This window comes from Melospiza melodia, chromosome 30, assembly GCF_035770615.1.
Source record: "Melospiza melodia melodia isolate bMelMel2 chromosome 30, bMelMel2.pri, whole genome shotgun sequence".
NCBI lineage: Eukaryota > Metazoa > Chordata > Aves > Passeriformes > Passerellidae > Melospiza > Melospiza melodia.
This window is the reverse complement of record NC_086223.1, coordinates 3,006,285-3,022,686: the sequence shown is the minus strand read 5'-3', so window position 1 is coordinate 3,022,686 and position 16,402 is coordinate 3,006,285. Positions and strand designations below refer to the sequence as shown.

Here is a 16,402-nt window from a genome sequence, read left to right as displayed (position 1 = left end):
CCAGTGTGCCCACAGCCTTCCCAAATGGCAGCTCTGGCCGTGGGCATTTGGTTCCCTCTGAACTTTTCCTTCTCCACATTCCTGGCGTGTTCAGCTGAGTTGTTGCAAGGTCTGGCGGCACCTTCCATGTGTCTCCCTGTTTTGAATAATTTGGGGTTTTTTACCACTAAATCCACGAGTAATTCGGGCTTTGTTTACAAGCAGTGCCCCACATTTAAATTTGGTTTTTCTCGTGACAGGACCTGCAGAGGGCTCGAAGATTGCAGAGCTGGGAGAGCTCCTTTAGGGGGAGTGCCCAGCTGCTTAACTCCAGGAGGGAATTATCCTTCTCCGAGTTAAATCTGTGTGGAGATTTTTAACTCAGAGAAGTTAAATCTCCACACAGATTGGAGATCTGTTGCACCCTGCATGTACCATGCATGTACATGGGAGGGGGCATTCCTAAGATATAGACTTGTATCTTCGATTCCTGTCCACTTTTCATGCTGTTACTACTGAATTCAAATTGTGACATTTCTTTAAAATACTGAAATTCTGGCTCTCATAGTCCTGAAAAAAAAAACCCCAAACCTAAATATTGGCAGAAGGTTTGAGCTTCCAGCTGAACTTCAGCATGTGCAGTTGTTTAAACCTTAAAAAAGTTGTTTAAAGCCTTCAGTGCACACAGCTGTGTCCAGATGGGGCTGCTTGCTTCCCACTCTCTTCCTAGCAGCTTCCCGAGCCGTTCACTAAAGGATTTTGTTTTTTCCTCCTGTTGCTTCAGCGCCTTCAGACTGAGAGTAAAGCAGGGGCGGCTGCAGCTCCAGAGCTTCGCATTCCTGGCTGAGCCGTGCTTGTGTTTGCATGCAGAGCCCTCGTCTCCCCTCCAACTATTTTAATCATTTCAAAAGGGTGGGTCAAGCAGGCATTTGGCAGCGGCTCCTTTTCTATAGCTGAGGTGGAGTCAGCCAATGACCTGCTGCAAGGCTGGAAAATTTTGCAGGGCAGTTCCACTGGCCGGCTGTGCGGGGCTGTGCCATTTGGATTTCAGCACAGCCTCTCGCTCGCTGCTCTCCCCATTCCTGGCCGCTCTCCCAGCTCGGAGTTCAGCCCAGCCTCGGGCTCAGCTTTCCCTGCTCTCTGCCTGCACTGACAGCCACCATGGAGGACACCACCTTGCAGATCATCGAGCCGCCCACCGTCTCGGAGACCTCGGAGGAGCAGGCGCCCGAGGAGCCCATCAAACCCGACCAGATCAACGGCGTGATGGTGCTGACCCTGCTGGACAAGATCATCGGGGCCGTGGATCAGATCCAGCTGACCCAAACGCAGCTGGAGGAGAGGCAGCAGGAGATGGATAGCGCCGTGACCAGCATCCAGGGAGAGCTGACCAAGCTGACCAAGGCACACACCACCACCAGCAACACCGTCAACAAGATGCTGGAGAAGGTGCGCAAGGTGAGCGTCAACGTGAAGACCGTCAGGCAGAACCTGGAGAAGCAAGCCGGGCAGATCAAGAAGCTGGAGGCCAACGAAGCGGAGCTCCTGAAGCGCAGGAACTTCAAAGTCATGATCTATCAGGTAAGGAAAGTGTTTCACGATGTCTTTCCATCCTGTTAGTGAGTGTTTTCTTTGCTGAGGGTCCCGTCACGCTGCATGTTCTCCCAAACTCCCCAAATTTTCTGGCAGCCCAAGCTGAGGCGCGTCCCCCGTCACCTCATTTGTGGTTTAACATTTGCTGCGTGTCCTAAGACGAAGTTTGACAGAATTGTCCCATTTAACAGGAATTTTAATACAGATAGGGATCAATCGTGAGTTCCCACCCCTAAGAACTCGCTGCAACGGGCCAGAATATCAAAATAACCTGATTTAACTGCTTAGCTCAATAAAGAGCAATAGTACTCTGGGATCTAGAAGGGGGTGTTGGAAATCCATCTGCCAACGTGCCTTCTACCAAGAGACACCATGTGTGTGGCTACGTGGAGACCGATGATATTTCAAATTTGTGACATGCATCTAGTAACAAGTGATAGTAACCCCAGCCTCAGGGTTAATCTGTCCAGCCAGGGCAGATAGAGCTGTCAGAGAAAATCCAGCCCAGCCCCCTGAGCTTGGCAGTGCTCGGGGTGGCCTTTGCTGAGGGCTTGTACAATTCCCATCTTCTTTCTTCTGCATCCTGCAAACCTTGAGCCTCCTTGTTGTTTGGTCTCAATAACAGGTTTGGTTTGCTTGATGTTCACCTCCTTGCACTAAGTGTTGGAGTTTTCATTTAACATTAAACAAGGAGAGAGAGAGAGATGAATGTGATTCTACAGGTTTCCTGCCTGCAGTTAGTTTTCTGCATCAGAGCAAACTCTCTACTGGGACAGGGGAGAAAAGTGGGTGAAACAGTTAATGCTGCAGTTGAAAGCTCTGGGTTAATAATAGCCAGTGCTAGGAACAAATGGAGAAGCTTCGAGTGCTGATCACGGGAAGAGAGAGAAAAAAAGCAGAATAAAAGGGAGAATGGTCCTTTCTGTGAGGTTTGAGGGCGAGTGGCTCATGACAGGCTCAGAGGTCAGACACGTACCTGTGGGACTTCTTGTTGTTTTATCACGACTGAAAGGCTCAGATCATACAGGAAACACAACCAGCCATAGCCAGATATGTGTGTGTGGATTTATTACAAGCCCTTTGTATCAATCTATCCGTGGAAAAACAAAATAGAAGCCACGGCCACTGCGAAATGAGAGGAGTGGAGGGAATTGTTTAAACATAACATTCCATGTCAGTTACGGAAATAGGTAGGAAGTTGGCAAGGTTCAAGGTCCTTGGGAAGCATCCCAAACATCTGCAGGTTAGTGTTTCATGAGCAGTTCGTGTTGGTTTGCTGTGCCTTATTGATACTGAGCAGAGTTTCTTTAGGAATATGAAAAAGCAATCCTGTTTCTAAAAGTTTGGGGCCTGTCCCTGCTGCTGTGGTGAGGACAGGGCAGCCTTGGAAAGAGTCCTTTGGCCAGGGGCTGTGCCAGGGGCTTGAGGAATCATGGAGGTATTGGGGGAAGAAATGATTTGGGATTTGGGATGATTTCCCAGCATGGAATTTAGTGTGATTTGAATGTCACAGAGCACAGGTGAGGAGTTCTTCTCCAAGGTTTGCACCATGTGAAATGGATCTGTTTGTGCCCTCATGGACGTGCTGGCACTTCGATGGGAGTGGAGCACACCCGGCCCTGGAGGGAAATCATGGGGTCCACCCCGGGGTTAACTGAGCCATTCACTGTGCCTCCCTAACCGTGTCTACAGTTAAAACCAAATAATTACAAAATAACTCTCTAATTCCGTGTCTCATTCCTCAGACCCTCACCTACCAAAGTGTCTGTGGGGTATTTTACTGGTCGTGTCATTAATTCTGCGGTGCTGAGCACATGATTGCTCCTCTCTGACTCAGGGAAAGCTGCTTTCCCAAGCTGGGGGTGACTCCTGTGTGTTTCCAGTTGCTGTGGCAAAAAGTCCAAAGACTTATTAGTCTTTTCTTTTGGAGAACAAGACATAAACTCATCCTTGGAGATGTAAAATTTCCATAATTTTTTACAGCATCACGAGAGATCCGAGCAGAGCAAGAGTCCTGCTCTAATAGGGTTCAATATTGCACAGTTCTGCAGCTGGATGAAGTAAAAGAGGTAAAGATAAATGAGCTCCTTGCTGGTCCTTGATGTTTGATTATTCTCTCAGCATTGAGTCCTGAGGTCTCAGCCATTGTGGAGGGATTATTTTGGGAGTGCAAATAAGAACTTCTGCACCTCGGAGGGAGGCCAGACTGCCTGTGAGAATTGTGTTGTGCTTGCTGTAGATTAGGAGGGGATGAAAACCAAATTTTTATCAGGGAAAGTCTGACCTGTGGCATGATCCTGAGCATATCTGCTGGGGTGGTTTCAAAATTTGGGGGAGAAAATGCAGGGCTGGATATCACTCCCATTGCCTGGCTGAGGGGAGGTATTGAGCAGAACATTTACAGGCATCACTCTCACTCCCATCCATGTTTGTGTTTTCTCACTTGCTTACCCTCTTTGAGCTGATTTTGTCAGCAGCTGATCTGATTTCTCTGAATTATAGTTTTTGTATAGACTTAATATAGGGAATTAAATCAATTATTTAGAATAAAACTCAAAAACAACCATACCCCTCCAAATTGCCCCAACTTTCTCTTTTGAAAACTTGCTGAGCCAAAGCAGGGGTGACAGTTTTGACAGGCCAGTGTGTACACAGACATTCAGTGCAGAATTTACCTTCCTAAAAAGTCTGATGTCAGTGAGTGCCTGCACTGCTCAGCAGCATCAGAGCTTCCTTTGTGCCTCTGTCCCAGCTCCTCTCTTTCAGAGAAATCAGGGCACCAAAAAATTCTGTGAGAGTGGTTGCTAATAAAAACAAACTAAAGTGACTTCATCCCAAATCTCCTGGTTTTGGGATCCTCAACATGGGGCTGGTTACTGCAGTTCGTGGTTAAATAATGGATGTCCTGTGCAAGCAGCCACTGCTCTGAAACCAGACTTTGTGAGAGCTGGAGAGCAGCACGTGGCAGTTTATGTAAGCTTGGCATTTCCCTCCAAAGTGTTTTTTTGACAATTAAACTTATTCCTGCAAATGCCAGAGGCCGATTTTGTTACAGCTGGACAAAGCCCTGCAGCACTCGGCACGCACACCGAGTATTGAATTTCTAAAGCGTGCTGGTCCTTTATTTTGAGGCTGGTGTGGGCTGAGCTCTGGGGATGTTTTTGTTGGGAAAAGCTGCAGTGTTTAATTGCAGTGTTTGTGTTGGGAAGAGCAGCTTTGTCTGAGGGGTGTGAGTGTGTGCTCCCCACGCTGCCCTCATGGGAGGCTCCCTTGGGGCTCATCTGCTCTTCTGGGGGTTTTGGTGGCTGCTCTGAGCTGTGTGAGATGTGAGTTTCCGTGGGAAGGGCTGTGCTGTTGGGTGGGACCTGGATGCCAGCCATGCAGCGTTGGGTGGGTAGGGCTGGGCAGGGAAATATAAATAGCCCAGCCTGGCTTTGTGCTGGCGTGGGCCTTATACGGATGGGAGGCTGCACACGGAGAGAAGGAGGGGGAGATCTCAAACCCACTCATTAATGTGGCAGATTCAGAGCTGAGCTGCCTCAGTTTTGGGTCTGTGCTCCTCAAAAGAGCGTGGGAAAAGAGATAAGCTCAGGGAGCTGAGGAGCAGCACAGGGCAAGGACCCCAGGGCATACAAACCCACTGCCCCCGGGCTACAGCTTTTCTCCGCTGCCCAAACAGAATGGCAGCTTCCCTGAGCCATGGTTTTGTTTCAAATTAATCATTCAGAAACTCATTCACGATGAGTTTAATGGCAGGGGAGCATTGACAAGAGCCAGGGAGATGCACAGCCCTGAGGGACAGCCTGGCTGGGTGAGGTGCCTGCAGTTCAGTGCTGCCTGCCCAGCTCCAGCATTAAAAAGTAAACAGGAATTTCCAAAGCAATTTTGGTGACAGCACTGGGATGGGCACAGCACCAGGTATCCAGGTGCTTTTCCTGCAAGACCAGCTGGGTCCACCTGGCTGAGGCTCTCTGTGCTGGAACATCCATCCCTCTTCCCACTGGGAAGGGATTTGCATTGCAGCAGCCACTGTATTCATTTTCTGCTAATACTTTACAATAAAGAGCAGGTTTCACTCTCACTGCAAATCCAGTCTAAAGCAGCTCCTGTCAGTGCTGCCTCCATTGCAGCACACGAACATCCTGATGTACAAAAATCTTCCACATTCTCTGCATATTATGGAACTATAAGAGATTCAAGATAATAATTCAGAGGAGACTGAGCCTTAAAAAAAGTCAGGATGTTAATAGCTCTGACTCTTAGGATTTCTTTTAGTGCAGATTACCAGTCTACCAGCAGACAGCTCTGGAGCATGGATTTCTCTGTTGCAATCTAGTATCAACTGCATTAATATTTCATTGCTCAGCTATTATTTATAAGCAGTTGGTGCCAGAAGTGTTTGCTTTGCTAAAATCCTTTCACCATTATAGTTCCAGGCTGAGCTGTGCAGCCACAAATTGTCTCAGAGCAAAGGGCCAGAGGCTGCCCAGCCTTTGGGATAGGGTTAGATTGGATGAGTAGTGGCTCATGAGAACAAACCCAAGGTAATATCCCTCCTATCACCAATTCCTCCCTCAGGCGTCTCATGTGCACAACCCATAAGGCAATGACTTATAAACTATTCAGCAACAGGCTTAGCCCTCTTTTATCCCATTTGGGATTGTCCTCTTGATTCTGCAAATCTCCTGTAAGTTACAGGACACCTGAAGAATTGTGGGTGCACTGTCCAGCTGTGAGATGGACAAAGAGCAGAAACAAAATGTGCAGTATCAGTAAAGGAAAATCAAATATTTAGAATAAAAAGTCTCAGGATGTTTAGTCTTCAGCTTTATGTGAGGATGCAAACGTCAGTGTCTGCAAAGGATCTGTAACACAAACCCCATCTTTGCTGCTTTGCTGTTCAGAGCAGCTCTGGAGTCATCAATCAGCTCAGGCAGATTTATCCTGGAGGAGCAGATCTGAGAGCAAAGCCAGTGGTACAAACAGACTGATAATGGCATCAAAAAATGTTAATGCTGTCAGAGGGAGAAAAAAGCTCCTTTTCACTCTCAATCTATTTACTTCTCTGTTTCCTACAGCTCTCCCTCTCCTCTGACTCACTAAAGGCAAAAGCATTTTTCCAAGCACAGCCTCCTCCTGTCCCCACCCTCCCTCCCTTCCTCTGCACCAGCTCTGGTGCCTGTCCCCAGTGGCTGTTTCTCACAGCTCCTGAGGCACATCCAGCTTTTCAGACAGCTTGCAGGACACAGGGTAACTGGATGTGCCTGATAAGTGCCAGGCAAATTGCACAACACCCAGAATTACAGAGGCTGGGAGGACTCTGCTAGGCAGGGAGATGCTACTAGAGAATGAATTATTTATCCCTCTAACATTCACCTAATCCCAACCTGATTTGCTTTCTCCTCTCATATTTTAGACCTTTTTATCTCAGCAGTATTCCTTGGTGACTTCTCACTGCAGGACTCAAAAGTCTCGTCTCTAAGGCTTGAGGCTTCTCTTTTCATGAACCTCTTGGCACTATTGGACACAAACTTTGTCCAACCCTTGGAAGCCAAGAGTCAAGGCCATGGCTGACTTTGCTGTGTCACTGGGTGCAGAGATCTGGGAGCTGCTGGGAATTATCTGGCTCTGCTCTGGGGTAAGGTCAGTTCGTGACAAAAGCAGAGGATAGAGTTCTGGAGCTGCACCCGCCTGCTTCAATCTATGCAGCCTCTGCACCTCAATCCATAAACACTGGGCTTTAAAATCACCACTCTGGTGGTGTTCACAGGGGTCCCAGGATGAGGGAAGAGATGAGGATCTTGGCTCCATGTTTCAGAAGGCTGGTTTATTATTTTATGATATATATTATATTAAAAGAAAATGATATATTGTAATGATACTAAAAGAATAGAAGAACGGATTTCATCCGAAGGCTTGAAAGGAAAGGAATAGAATAATAATAAAATCTTGTGACTGACCAGAGAGTCTGAGACAGCTGGACTGTGGTTGGCCATTAATTAAAACCAACCACATGAGACCAATCACAGATGCACCTGTTGCATTCCACAGCAGCAGATAACCATTGTTTACATTTCATTTCTGAGGCCTCTCAGATTCTTAGGAGAAAAAAATCCTAGCAAAAGGATTCTTCATAAAATATGTCCATGACACACCACCCTTTTTTCATGATCTTACACTTACAAACAAACTCTGAGTTCAGCTACACCACAGCAAAGGGAGACATGTCCCCAACAGGTGACACTGAAGCCCTGTGATCCTGAGCAGAGTCTGGCCCTGTGGCAGTGGATCCTGTGTCTTCTGGGAACCTCCTGAACCAGAGACAGACACTCTTCCACTCACAGACCTTTGCTGACTCTCTTTTCTGTCAAATTCTGCTTCCTGCCTTCCCCCTTGACTAAAACACACCCCTGTGCCTTTTCTCTCTGCCTGTTCTCTGCTAACCCGGATCACTGTTGTTCTCGATCAGATTCCTGGAAGGAACAGGTAAGTGTTTCCATTGTGCTCCCTTTCCCCAGCCATTGAAACAGAGTTTTCCTCATCTTAGCCCGAGAAGATGCCCCGGGTATGCCTTGAGTCTTCGCCAGGGACTGCCCTGTGAGCCCAGCCCGTGGAGACAGGCCCAGGGCAGCAGAAGACACAGGAGGAGGCAGCAGTTTAGGGCTTCATCAGCAGGAAGATCACTCCCTGAAGATCACTCTGAACCTCCTCTGAAGCTCTGGGAGCTGCTGATTCCGAGCCTTTGCTTCTCTCCTGCTTGGGGCTGCCTGGGGCTGTCAGACCTTTAAGGCTGATCCTGCTCTGACTAATGTGCTTGCTGCATGAGCGTGGGTGTGAGGAGCTGGGATTTTCCCTCAGGAGGAGCTGCTGTGTGGCTTGCATGAGAAAGGGCAGGTGGCCAGGGGCAGCTGGCTCTGCTGGGACTGGGCAAATCCCACCTGTTCTCCCTGTGAAATGCAGCCCTGGAACCTCCTCAGGCTTCTTGTGAGCATTAGATTGTGATTGTGATGTGGCTTGAAGTTGTTGTTTTAAACAGGTAAAACAGGCAGAGGGCACAAACTGTGACATAAAACTTCTATAAAACTTCCAGGCAGCCCCTGCAGCATCTCCCATTTCTATCTGGCCACCTTGCTCAGACTCAGGTCCTCCCCATACTGCAGTGATGACTTTAAATGTTGTTCATGTAACATTTATTCCACAGAGGCCACAGTGGCCTCTTGCCTTCCTGTCATTGTGCAGCTGCTGGATAAAACCCCCCAAGCTCCAGCTGCCCTTTGGGGGTCACCCAGCAGCGTTTGCAGCACTGTCCAGTGGGAATGGCCACAGGAATATTCCAAGAGCCAGGCGAGGGTGAATCAAGTCTAGGAATTGTGGTTTCTGCTCAAAGCTGCCAGGGAAAACTCCTTTTTAAGGAGAATGTCAGATGTAAGAAAAGCCTCCTTTTTTTTTTGTGATCTAGCAAACTAGCAATTTCAGTCTCCACAGAAAAGGTCTGTTCCACTGGAGAGGAAAGCACAGCCCCTCTGTGCAGGGTATCTGGACACTCCTGAGCCGTGCTGTGTTCAGGGTGCTTCTCAGGCATGCTGTTGTTACTCAGGAATAGCTGAATCCTCCTTCCCATGACACTGCTGGGAGGTCAGCACAAAGCAGTGTCCTCTGGGGCCTGGCACAGCAGAGCAGTTATCATGGAAACGGGAGCAGAACTTGTTCTCTGGCACAGTCTGACCTGACCTGCAGGGCTGTTTGCTGCCCAGGCTCCTCCTGATCCTCCCCCAGGCTCCCCGAGGCCAGGCCCAGGCTGTGCTGCCCGGGGTGGGTGCAGGAGGGGCTGCAGCTCACAAAGTGTTGGGATCAGCCTGATTTGGTCATAGTGGAGCCCAGAAATGCGAGCTGGTCGTTTTCTGCATGTTACTGCTGCAAGCATCAACCAAACTCTCTGTTTGTGCTGTTGCAGTTGTGCAAAAATAACGGAGTGAAATGAATTGCAGATGTGATTTGCATGTGCATGTGAGAACCTTCCATTAAAACCTTCCAACTGGAGAGCAGAGTGCCTGGGAGTGCTGGGACTCGGTTCCTTACACACTGACTGGGAATGCAGCTCAGCTCTGCGTCTCCTTGGCCTTTTTATAGGCCAGGGGAAGTGTTTACGTGTGTTGTAGCAACCAGGCTGGTGTCCATGGCCGTGGGCTGCGGGTGACTCACTGCCAGGGAACTCGAAAACAATGTCAGATAAAAGCAAAGCCCACTCAGGGGAGAGGCTGCTGAGGATCCGACAGCTCGGGGCTGTTTGAAGTAGGAGGCCACAGAGCAGCTGGCAGCCAGCTGCCCTTGGGGCCCCTCTGGGTGCCCACAAACTCCACAGATGGACAGGCCCAGTGCCAGGGAGCTTCCCGAAGCACAGCTCATCCCAGGAGCTCTGTGCTGCAGGGACAATGCAGGCTCCATGTCCCTGTCCTGCTGCTGGGAGCAGCTCTGCACTGTACACGGAGTTTGCTGCTGCTGGTAACAAAATCTGCTGGAAAATGTTGTTTACTCACTGTCCTTGTGCCAGTTGGATGCGAGCAGAGAGGACAGGACTGGTTTGGGACTCTGCTGATTGGGAGCCAGGTTTTGAACACCCCAACAGGCTGGGATGCCAAGACCCAGGATTTCGGACTCGCCCACTTCAGGATCGGTGTTTTCTGAGTAAAAATAGAATGCCTGGTGTTAAAAATGTGGCTCAACTGGATGAGTCATGAGTAAAATGAAGTGCAGAGAGCATAGTGCCTTGCTTGGACAGAGCAGGGATTTGTGCAGCACCCAGCCATGGGCCTGGGATGGTTCCTGGTTGTTTCAGTCACGTCCCATTATCCTCCATGCCTGTGTCTGCAGGCACGTCCTGCCCACACCAGGCAGTTCCACTTCTCCTTCTCCACTGGAGAAACCTCCTGGGCAGGTTCTTGGTGGGCTTTGGGCAGTGCCTGGGTGCAGGTACATGCAAGGGATGCTCAGCAGAATGGGCTGGTCCCCATTAGGATGTGCCAGAGCTGTGGATGTTCTCACAGCAGCTGTGCTGTGCCTGAACCGACAGCAATGCTCCCTGAATGCAGGTGAGCTTGGACTCTGGGGACTGTCCCTTTGCACACTGCTGAAAACCCTCCAGTGATCCCTCAGCTGGTTAAATACTGGTCAGACCAGTGAGGAAGAGGTGGGCTGAGGGTGGGAAATACAGGAATTATACCTAGGAGAGAGAGAGAGAAACCAGGAGCAGGACATGAAGGGTTTCCCAAACACAGCTGGAGAAAAGCTCTTGGAAACAATCCCAAGGGAGGAGGCTGGGATCCTCACTATGGGAAGGGCTGTGCTCCCTCTGTGCCTCCTGACAGAGGCACCAGCAGAGCTGTGAGCACTGCCAGCCTGGGGCTGGGCTCTGGGGATGGAGCAGGGCTGGCAGAGTGGGAGAAGGGAGAGTTGCTGCTCTCCAGGTGAAGTGCAGGCTTTGGGAGAGCTGCAGGCACCCCAAGAGGGGTTGTTGCTCCCACTGTGCCATGCACCCAAAGCTGCTGCTGGCCATGTCTTTGTGGCTGTGAGGGAAGAGCTGCAGGATGCTGCTGAGGCTGGATGGGAGCACTGCTGGCCCAGCCCATCCCATCCCATCAGAAAATTCAGTCAAGAGCTGCATATACTGGTGTAGCACAAGGAAAGGTGAGGAAAGGTTGTTATTTATGTGACAGACGTGGAGGTTTGAGGTGTGTTTCTTGCTGCAAACACATATTCTGGAGCTCACAAGGGGCTGATAGGATCAGGGTTTCCAGGATATGGCCCATTTCCAGGGACAGCTGTGCCAGGCAAGAGGGGGATGCCTTTGTTCTGGCTCATTGTGTTGCCTCAGAGGGAAGGAAGTGGCTGGAGTTCCTGATGTTCTGCTGGCTGGGCAGGGTCCCTGGAATTTTCTGGGATTGCTCTGGCAGGTGTTGTTGTGGAGAACAGGATCCCTGCCTTCCCCCTGATGTGGGTTTGCCCTGGGCTGACCTGGCCCTCTGGAGAGTGTGTGTATTGTTTTCTGCTGAAATGGCTCATCAAATGAAGAAAACACATGTTGGCCACTTCACCTTCATCTCCACAAAGTGTATGAGACTTGACCTGTGATCTGGAGGGTGAAGAGCTTCACCCAGCACCTGAAAACCCAGAATGAAAGCTCTGTGCTTTCACCACAGACCCTGCAGCCCGTGCCATCCTCACTAAGCCCAGTGCCCCATGGAGCTGGCTTTCCACTGCTCACAAAAGTTTCCCCAGATGCCCTCGTGCTTCCAGAACTTCATCTGGCCCAAGGAACAGTACCTGTGCTTGGGGAAAAAATGAGAAAGCAGCTGAGAGCATCTGGATGTGACGCAGGTGAAGCTGTGCTGGAGTCATGTACTCGATGAGTTGTGTCACTTCTGCAGGGGTGGAAGGGAAGGCAGAGCTGGGGACAGCACAGAGGGCTGGGGACAGCACCCTGTCTGCAAGGAGGGCATCTCCAGGAGCTCAGGCCAGAGGCACAGAGTGGCAGTGACCCTGGTGAGGCAGGGCAGTGGTGTGCAGTGGGACAGCACTCAGGGTGAGGGTGTGCACACATGCTGTCCTGTCCTGCTCTGAGCAGGGACCGGGATGTTCTGTCCCACAACAGCACCAGGAACACCCCTCCTCATGCCTGGGGAATGGCCATTCCCCTGTCCAAAGGTTCTTGGCACCTTTGTGCAGCTGCTGTGACACGCAGAGCATGGGAGGTGCCACAGCAAAGTCACCCTGGGCACGTCCCCAAGCCAGGGGCAGGCAAATCCCTGCTGGTGTTCCAGGGTTTGCCATGCACTTCAAGCACTTGGGGTGCACCAGGGGCTGCCCCTTGATTTCCAGGGCAGAACTGGAATGCCATCCTTGCTCTGCTCTGCTGCTGCCTGCCCCAGGGCTCAGGATGGCACCTGGCTGTCTTGCTGCCCAGGCTCTTCTCCAAACCTCAGCAAATCCATCAGCTCAGCATGCTGAGTGCCCATTCCACACATTGCCCTTTGGCTGCTGCTGGATTCCTGACAGGCTGGTCCTGGCAGCTCCCACCTCTCTCACCCAGCTCTGTAGATTAGAACTGACTGCTTGGGCAATAAATTTCCGAGCGTGAGCTGCAGCCCTGCAGCTGTGAGGCTCTGGACAGTGATGGGCTATTTCCAGCCTGTCCTGGGAACAGAGAGGTGAATCACTGCTATGTGCTGCTCAGATGAAAACCAATCCCACTCCAGACTTGTGCCCCTCTCCCAGGCACATGCTTGTCCTCTGCCACTGGGATCAGGAACTTGGCTGGCTCAGGCTCGTGGAGAAGCTGAATGAATCCAAGTTGAGCTGTGTCTGCTTGCAGACCCGGCTGTGTGAGTTGGGACCACTGGCTCCACTATCTCCAGATATGGACTTGGGCAAATTCTCTAACTTATTCCCTAGTGGAGAAATAGGAAAAACAGGGCAGCCTGCTGCATCCCAAGAGATTCCCAGCCCCACATCTGGATCCTGAGGCCTTGGGAAAGTCTGAGTGCAGCCTGGGGGCAGCCAGGACAGAGTGTGCATGCTGGTGCTGTGGCCAGACTCTCAGCTCTGGCTGTGCCTCTGCAGCCCTGTGCTGTGCCCGGGGTCACAGCTGGACCTGGCCAGGCTGGAGAGCTGAAGACCACTGTCCTGCAGCCAGGGGTGAGGGGCTGTAATGGCCAGTGCAGGATAAAGATGAAACTGGAGGGCACAAGACTGTGACACAGACAGAGGAAGAAGGGAAAAGGCTCCCGTTTCAGTGCCGGGCTGCCTTTCCTGTACTTCTGGCATCACAGATGAGTTTGGAGCCAGCCTAGGGTGAGCAGAGCTGGTGCCTGAGTCCTGGTACATGCAGGACAGTCCTAAGCAGATCCTCCTCACAATGACTTTATCAGCTGCAGTGAGGGAGGATGAGCCCAGGCCTGAGGTACCTGGGTGTGTTTAGCTGGATGGAGGCCGATGTGTGGGAGGGAGGGAGGGAGGACGGGCTGGCTCTGGGGTTGCTGGTGTCTGTGTGTCTCACTGGCTCCGCTCTGTGTCTTGCAGGATGAAGTGAAGCTCCCGTCTAAACTGAGCATCAGCAAGTCCCTAAAGGAAGGTGAAAAGGTGGAGAAGGAAGGTGAGGGTGAGGAGGTCCCCGTGGGTGAGGACCATGCAGAGGAGGACCACATCCAGCTCTCCTCGGATGAGGAGGTGGAGATCGAGGAGATTATCGAAGAGTCACGGGCAGAACGCATCAAAAGGAGCGGCATGAAAAGGGTGGATGACTTCAAGAAGGCATTCTCAAAGGAGAAGATGGAAAAGACTAAGCTAAAGACCAAGGAAAACCTGGAGAAGACCCGCCACAACTTGGAGAAGACCCGCCACAACCTGGAGAAGAGGATGAACAAACTGGGCACTAAAATTGTGACTAACGAAAGGAGAGAGAAGATGAAGAGCTCTCGGGACAAACTGAGGAAGTCTTTCACCCCTGACCACACCATCTACGCCAGGTCCAAGACAGCCGTCTACAAAGTGCCACCCTTCACTTTCCACGTCAAGAAAATCAGAGAGGGTGAGGTGGAGGTGAAAGCCACAGAGCTGGTGGAGGTCGGTGGAGAGGAAGGAGAAAATTCAGACCTGATGCGTGGGGAGAGCCCCGACATGCACACCCTGCTGGAGATCACGGAGGAGACCGACGCGGTACTGGTGGACAAGAGTGACAGCGAGTAGGACAGGCCTGCAGAGCACGAGGGCTGTGGATGACAGCTGAACACAATATCACTCACATTTCGAGCTCTCCCTGCCCTGGAGCCCCAGGGAAGTGTACACAATGCATCCTCCTTACCCTGCAGAGCCGATGCCGATCCCCTGCCTGCTTTGTACAAGGTGTATTTTATATTTTAGTTTTAGCACATAAACATTAGCAACATGGAACTGTTTTTCTTACACTACTAAATCACCCTTGGAGACCATTCCTGCTGCAGCCTTCTTGCCCCACACCTGAAGATGTGCTTTGAGTGACAGGGCCCTGACCCAGCTGGAGAGTGCTGATCCCAAGAAGCTGTACAGCTGAAAGTTCAAGAGTCCTCCATAAGAAAAACCTGGTGTCAAGAAAGCCTCCTGCAATAGCCCACCAGCCCACACCACCTGCCCCCCAATGCCAGGCTCTGCAGCCACCCCACAGGCAAGAAGACTCCCAGCACCCAACCCGGCTGCTCCTTCGGGGGACCAGAGGAACTGGGATGCAGCTGGGACGGAAGAGCTGAGCAAATCCTCTCGTTGGGCAGCACGGGGCAAAGCTGAGCTGGCCTGGGGCAGGTGGGGCTGCTCCTCTCTGCCCTCCCAAGGACTGGGTGGCCTTTGCACAAAGCCACCCTGCAGCTGGGGTGTCACACAGCTGGGGCTCACTGCTGCTCCCCGCTGTGCCCTGGGGCTGTGGCAGGAGCAGAGCAAGCTGCAGGCTTCCTACACAGGTTAGGGATCTGCCAGAGATGCAGGAGGAGTCCCAGGGCAGGGAGCAGCATGCTGGGTCTGCTCCCTCCACACCCACAGTGGTGCTGGCAGCAGGCAGCGGGGGCCACACTTGCTGCCCTGGGAGAGGGGGACACCCAGGCAGCGATGCTGGAGCAGCCACCACGGCTAGGGACTTGTTTCCAGAGGGATGTGGGATGCACTGCTGCCATGTGAGGCTCTAGACCATCAGAAAGAGGCCTTGACACCTGCCCAGCACCGGACCTGGAGCATTTCTGAGCATCTGCTTTCTGCAGGTGTCCTGGCACAGCTCAGGCTCATGCCCATGTCCATGTCCTGTGCCGTCCTCCCTGTGTCCTGCTTTCTGCAGCTTCACTCCGTGCCCTGGGTGAGGCAGCAGGAGGGCAGCACACGGTGCCTCGGGGGCTCTGCCTGGCTCAGCCCAGCTTCTCTCACATACTCAGCCCCGCTGCAAGCCCCAGCCTCGCATTCCCCATCCTGCTCCCCCAGCACGAGGCTGCTGCTGCTCACATAACCCAATATATAAACTTGCTTTACTTTTAAAGAATTATTTTCCTTCAAGCAGTGCTGTCCCAGCCTCGGGGTCCTGCCCCAGCTTCCCTCCCCACAGGAGGTGTGAGCGGTCGGTTCCGTGTGCCGGCTGCAGGCAGCCCTGATGAGACACCGGCGGCCCCGAGGCTCCCGGTGTGGGAGGCACCGGGCACCGGCTCTCGGCTGCTGGTGCTTCCCAGCCCCGTGTGAGCCCGCAGCTCACCTGCCCTCACACAATCTCCTGCGGGCCCACGGGCCGTTTTTCCACGCGGGTTTTCTCTGAGCTGCGGGGCCAGGGCGGCAGAGGCCCCCGGGTGATCCTCGCCTGTCCCTGGCTGTGCCCAGGCAGCAGCGCAGCAATAAAGTCTCTTTTGTAAACCACCAGTGTGAGGCCTGTCCGTGGCACCGGGTGCTGGGGAGGGGCTGATCCCCACAGCACTGCTGTGTGGGGCTGACACGCTGAGCCCCACAGGGATCCATCCCCACAGGGATCCATCCCCACAGCACTGCTGTGTGGGGCTGACACGCTGAGCCCCACAGGGATCCATCCCCACAGGGATCCATCCCCATAGCACTACTGTGTGGGGCTGACACGCTGAGCCCCACAGGGATCCATCCCCACAGGGATCCATCCATCCATCCCCACAGCACTGCTGTGTGGGCTGACATGCTGAGCCCCACAGGGATCCATCCCCACAGGGATCCATCCCCATAGCACTGCAGTGGGGGCTGACACGCTGAGCCCCACAGGGATCCATCCCCATAGGGATCCATCCCCACAGGGATCCATCCCCAC

The 16,402-nt window shown here is 52.2% G+C and overlaps 1 protein-coding gene across 1 annotated transcript; it reads left to right on the top strand.

Moving 5' to 3' along the window:
* Positions 1–911: 911 nt before the first annotated feature.
* CAVIN1 (caveolae associated protein 1) lies at positions 912–15,987 on the top strand. Its single transcript, XM_063179138.1, has 2 exons — positions 912–1,560; positions 13,648–15,987. The coding sequence occupies exons 1-2, from the start codon at positions 1,141–1,143 to the stop codon at positions 14,311–14,313; spliced, it is 1,086 nt and encodes a 361-aa protein (XP_063035208.1). The 5' UTR covers positions 912–1,140; the 3' UTR covers positions 14,314–15,987.
* Positions 15,988–16,402: the final 415 nt, after the last annotated feature.

Coding starts and splice junctions, on each gene's coding strand:
- CAVIN1 (XM_063179138.1), top strand. CDS start 1,141: ATGGAGGACACCACCTTGCAGATCATCGAGCCGCCCACCGTCTCGGAG. Junction 1,561..13,647: donor TCAAAGTCATGATCTATCAG/GTAAGGAAAGTG, acceptor TGTGTCTTGCAG/GATGAAGTGAAGCTCCCGTC.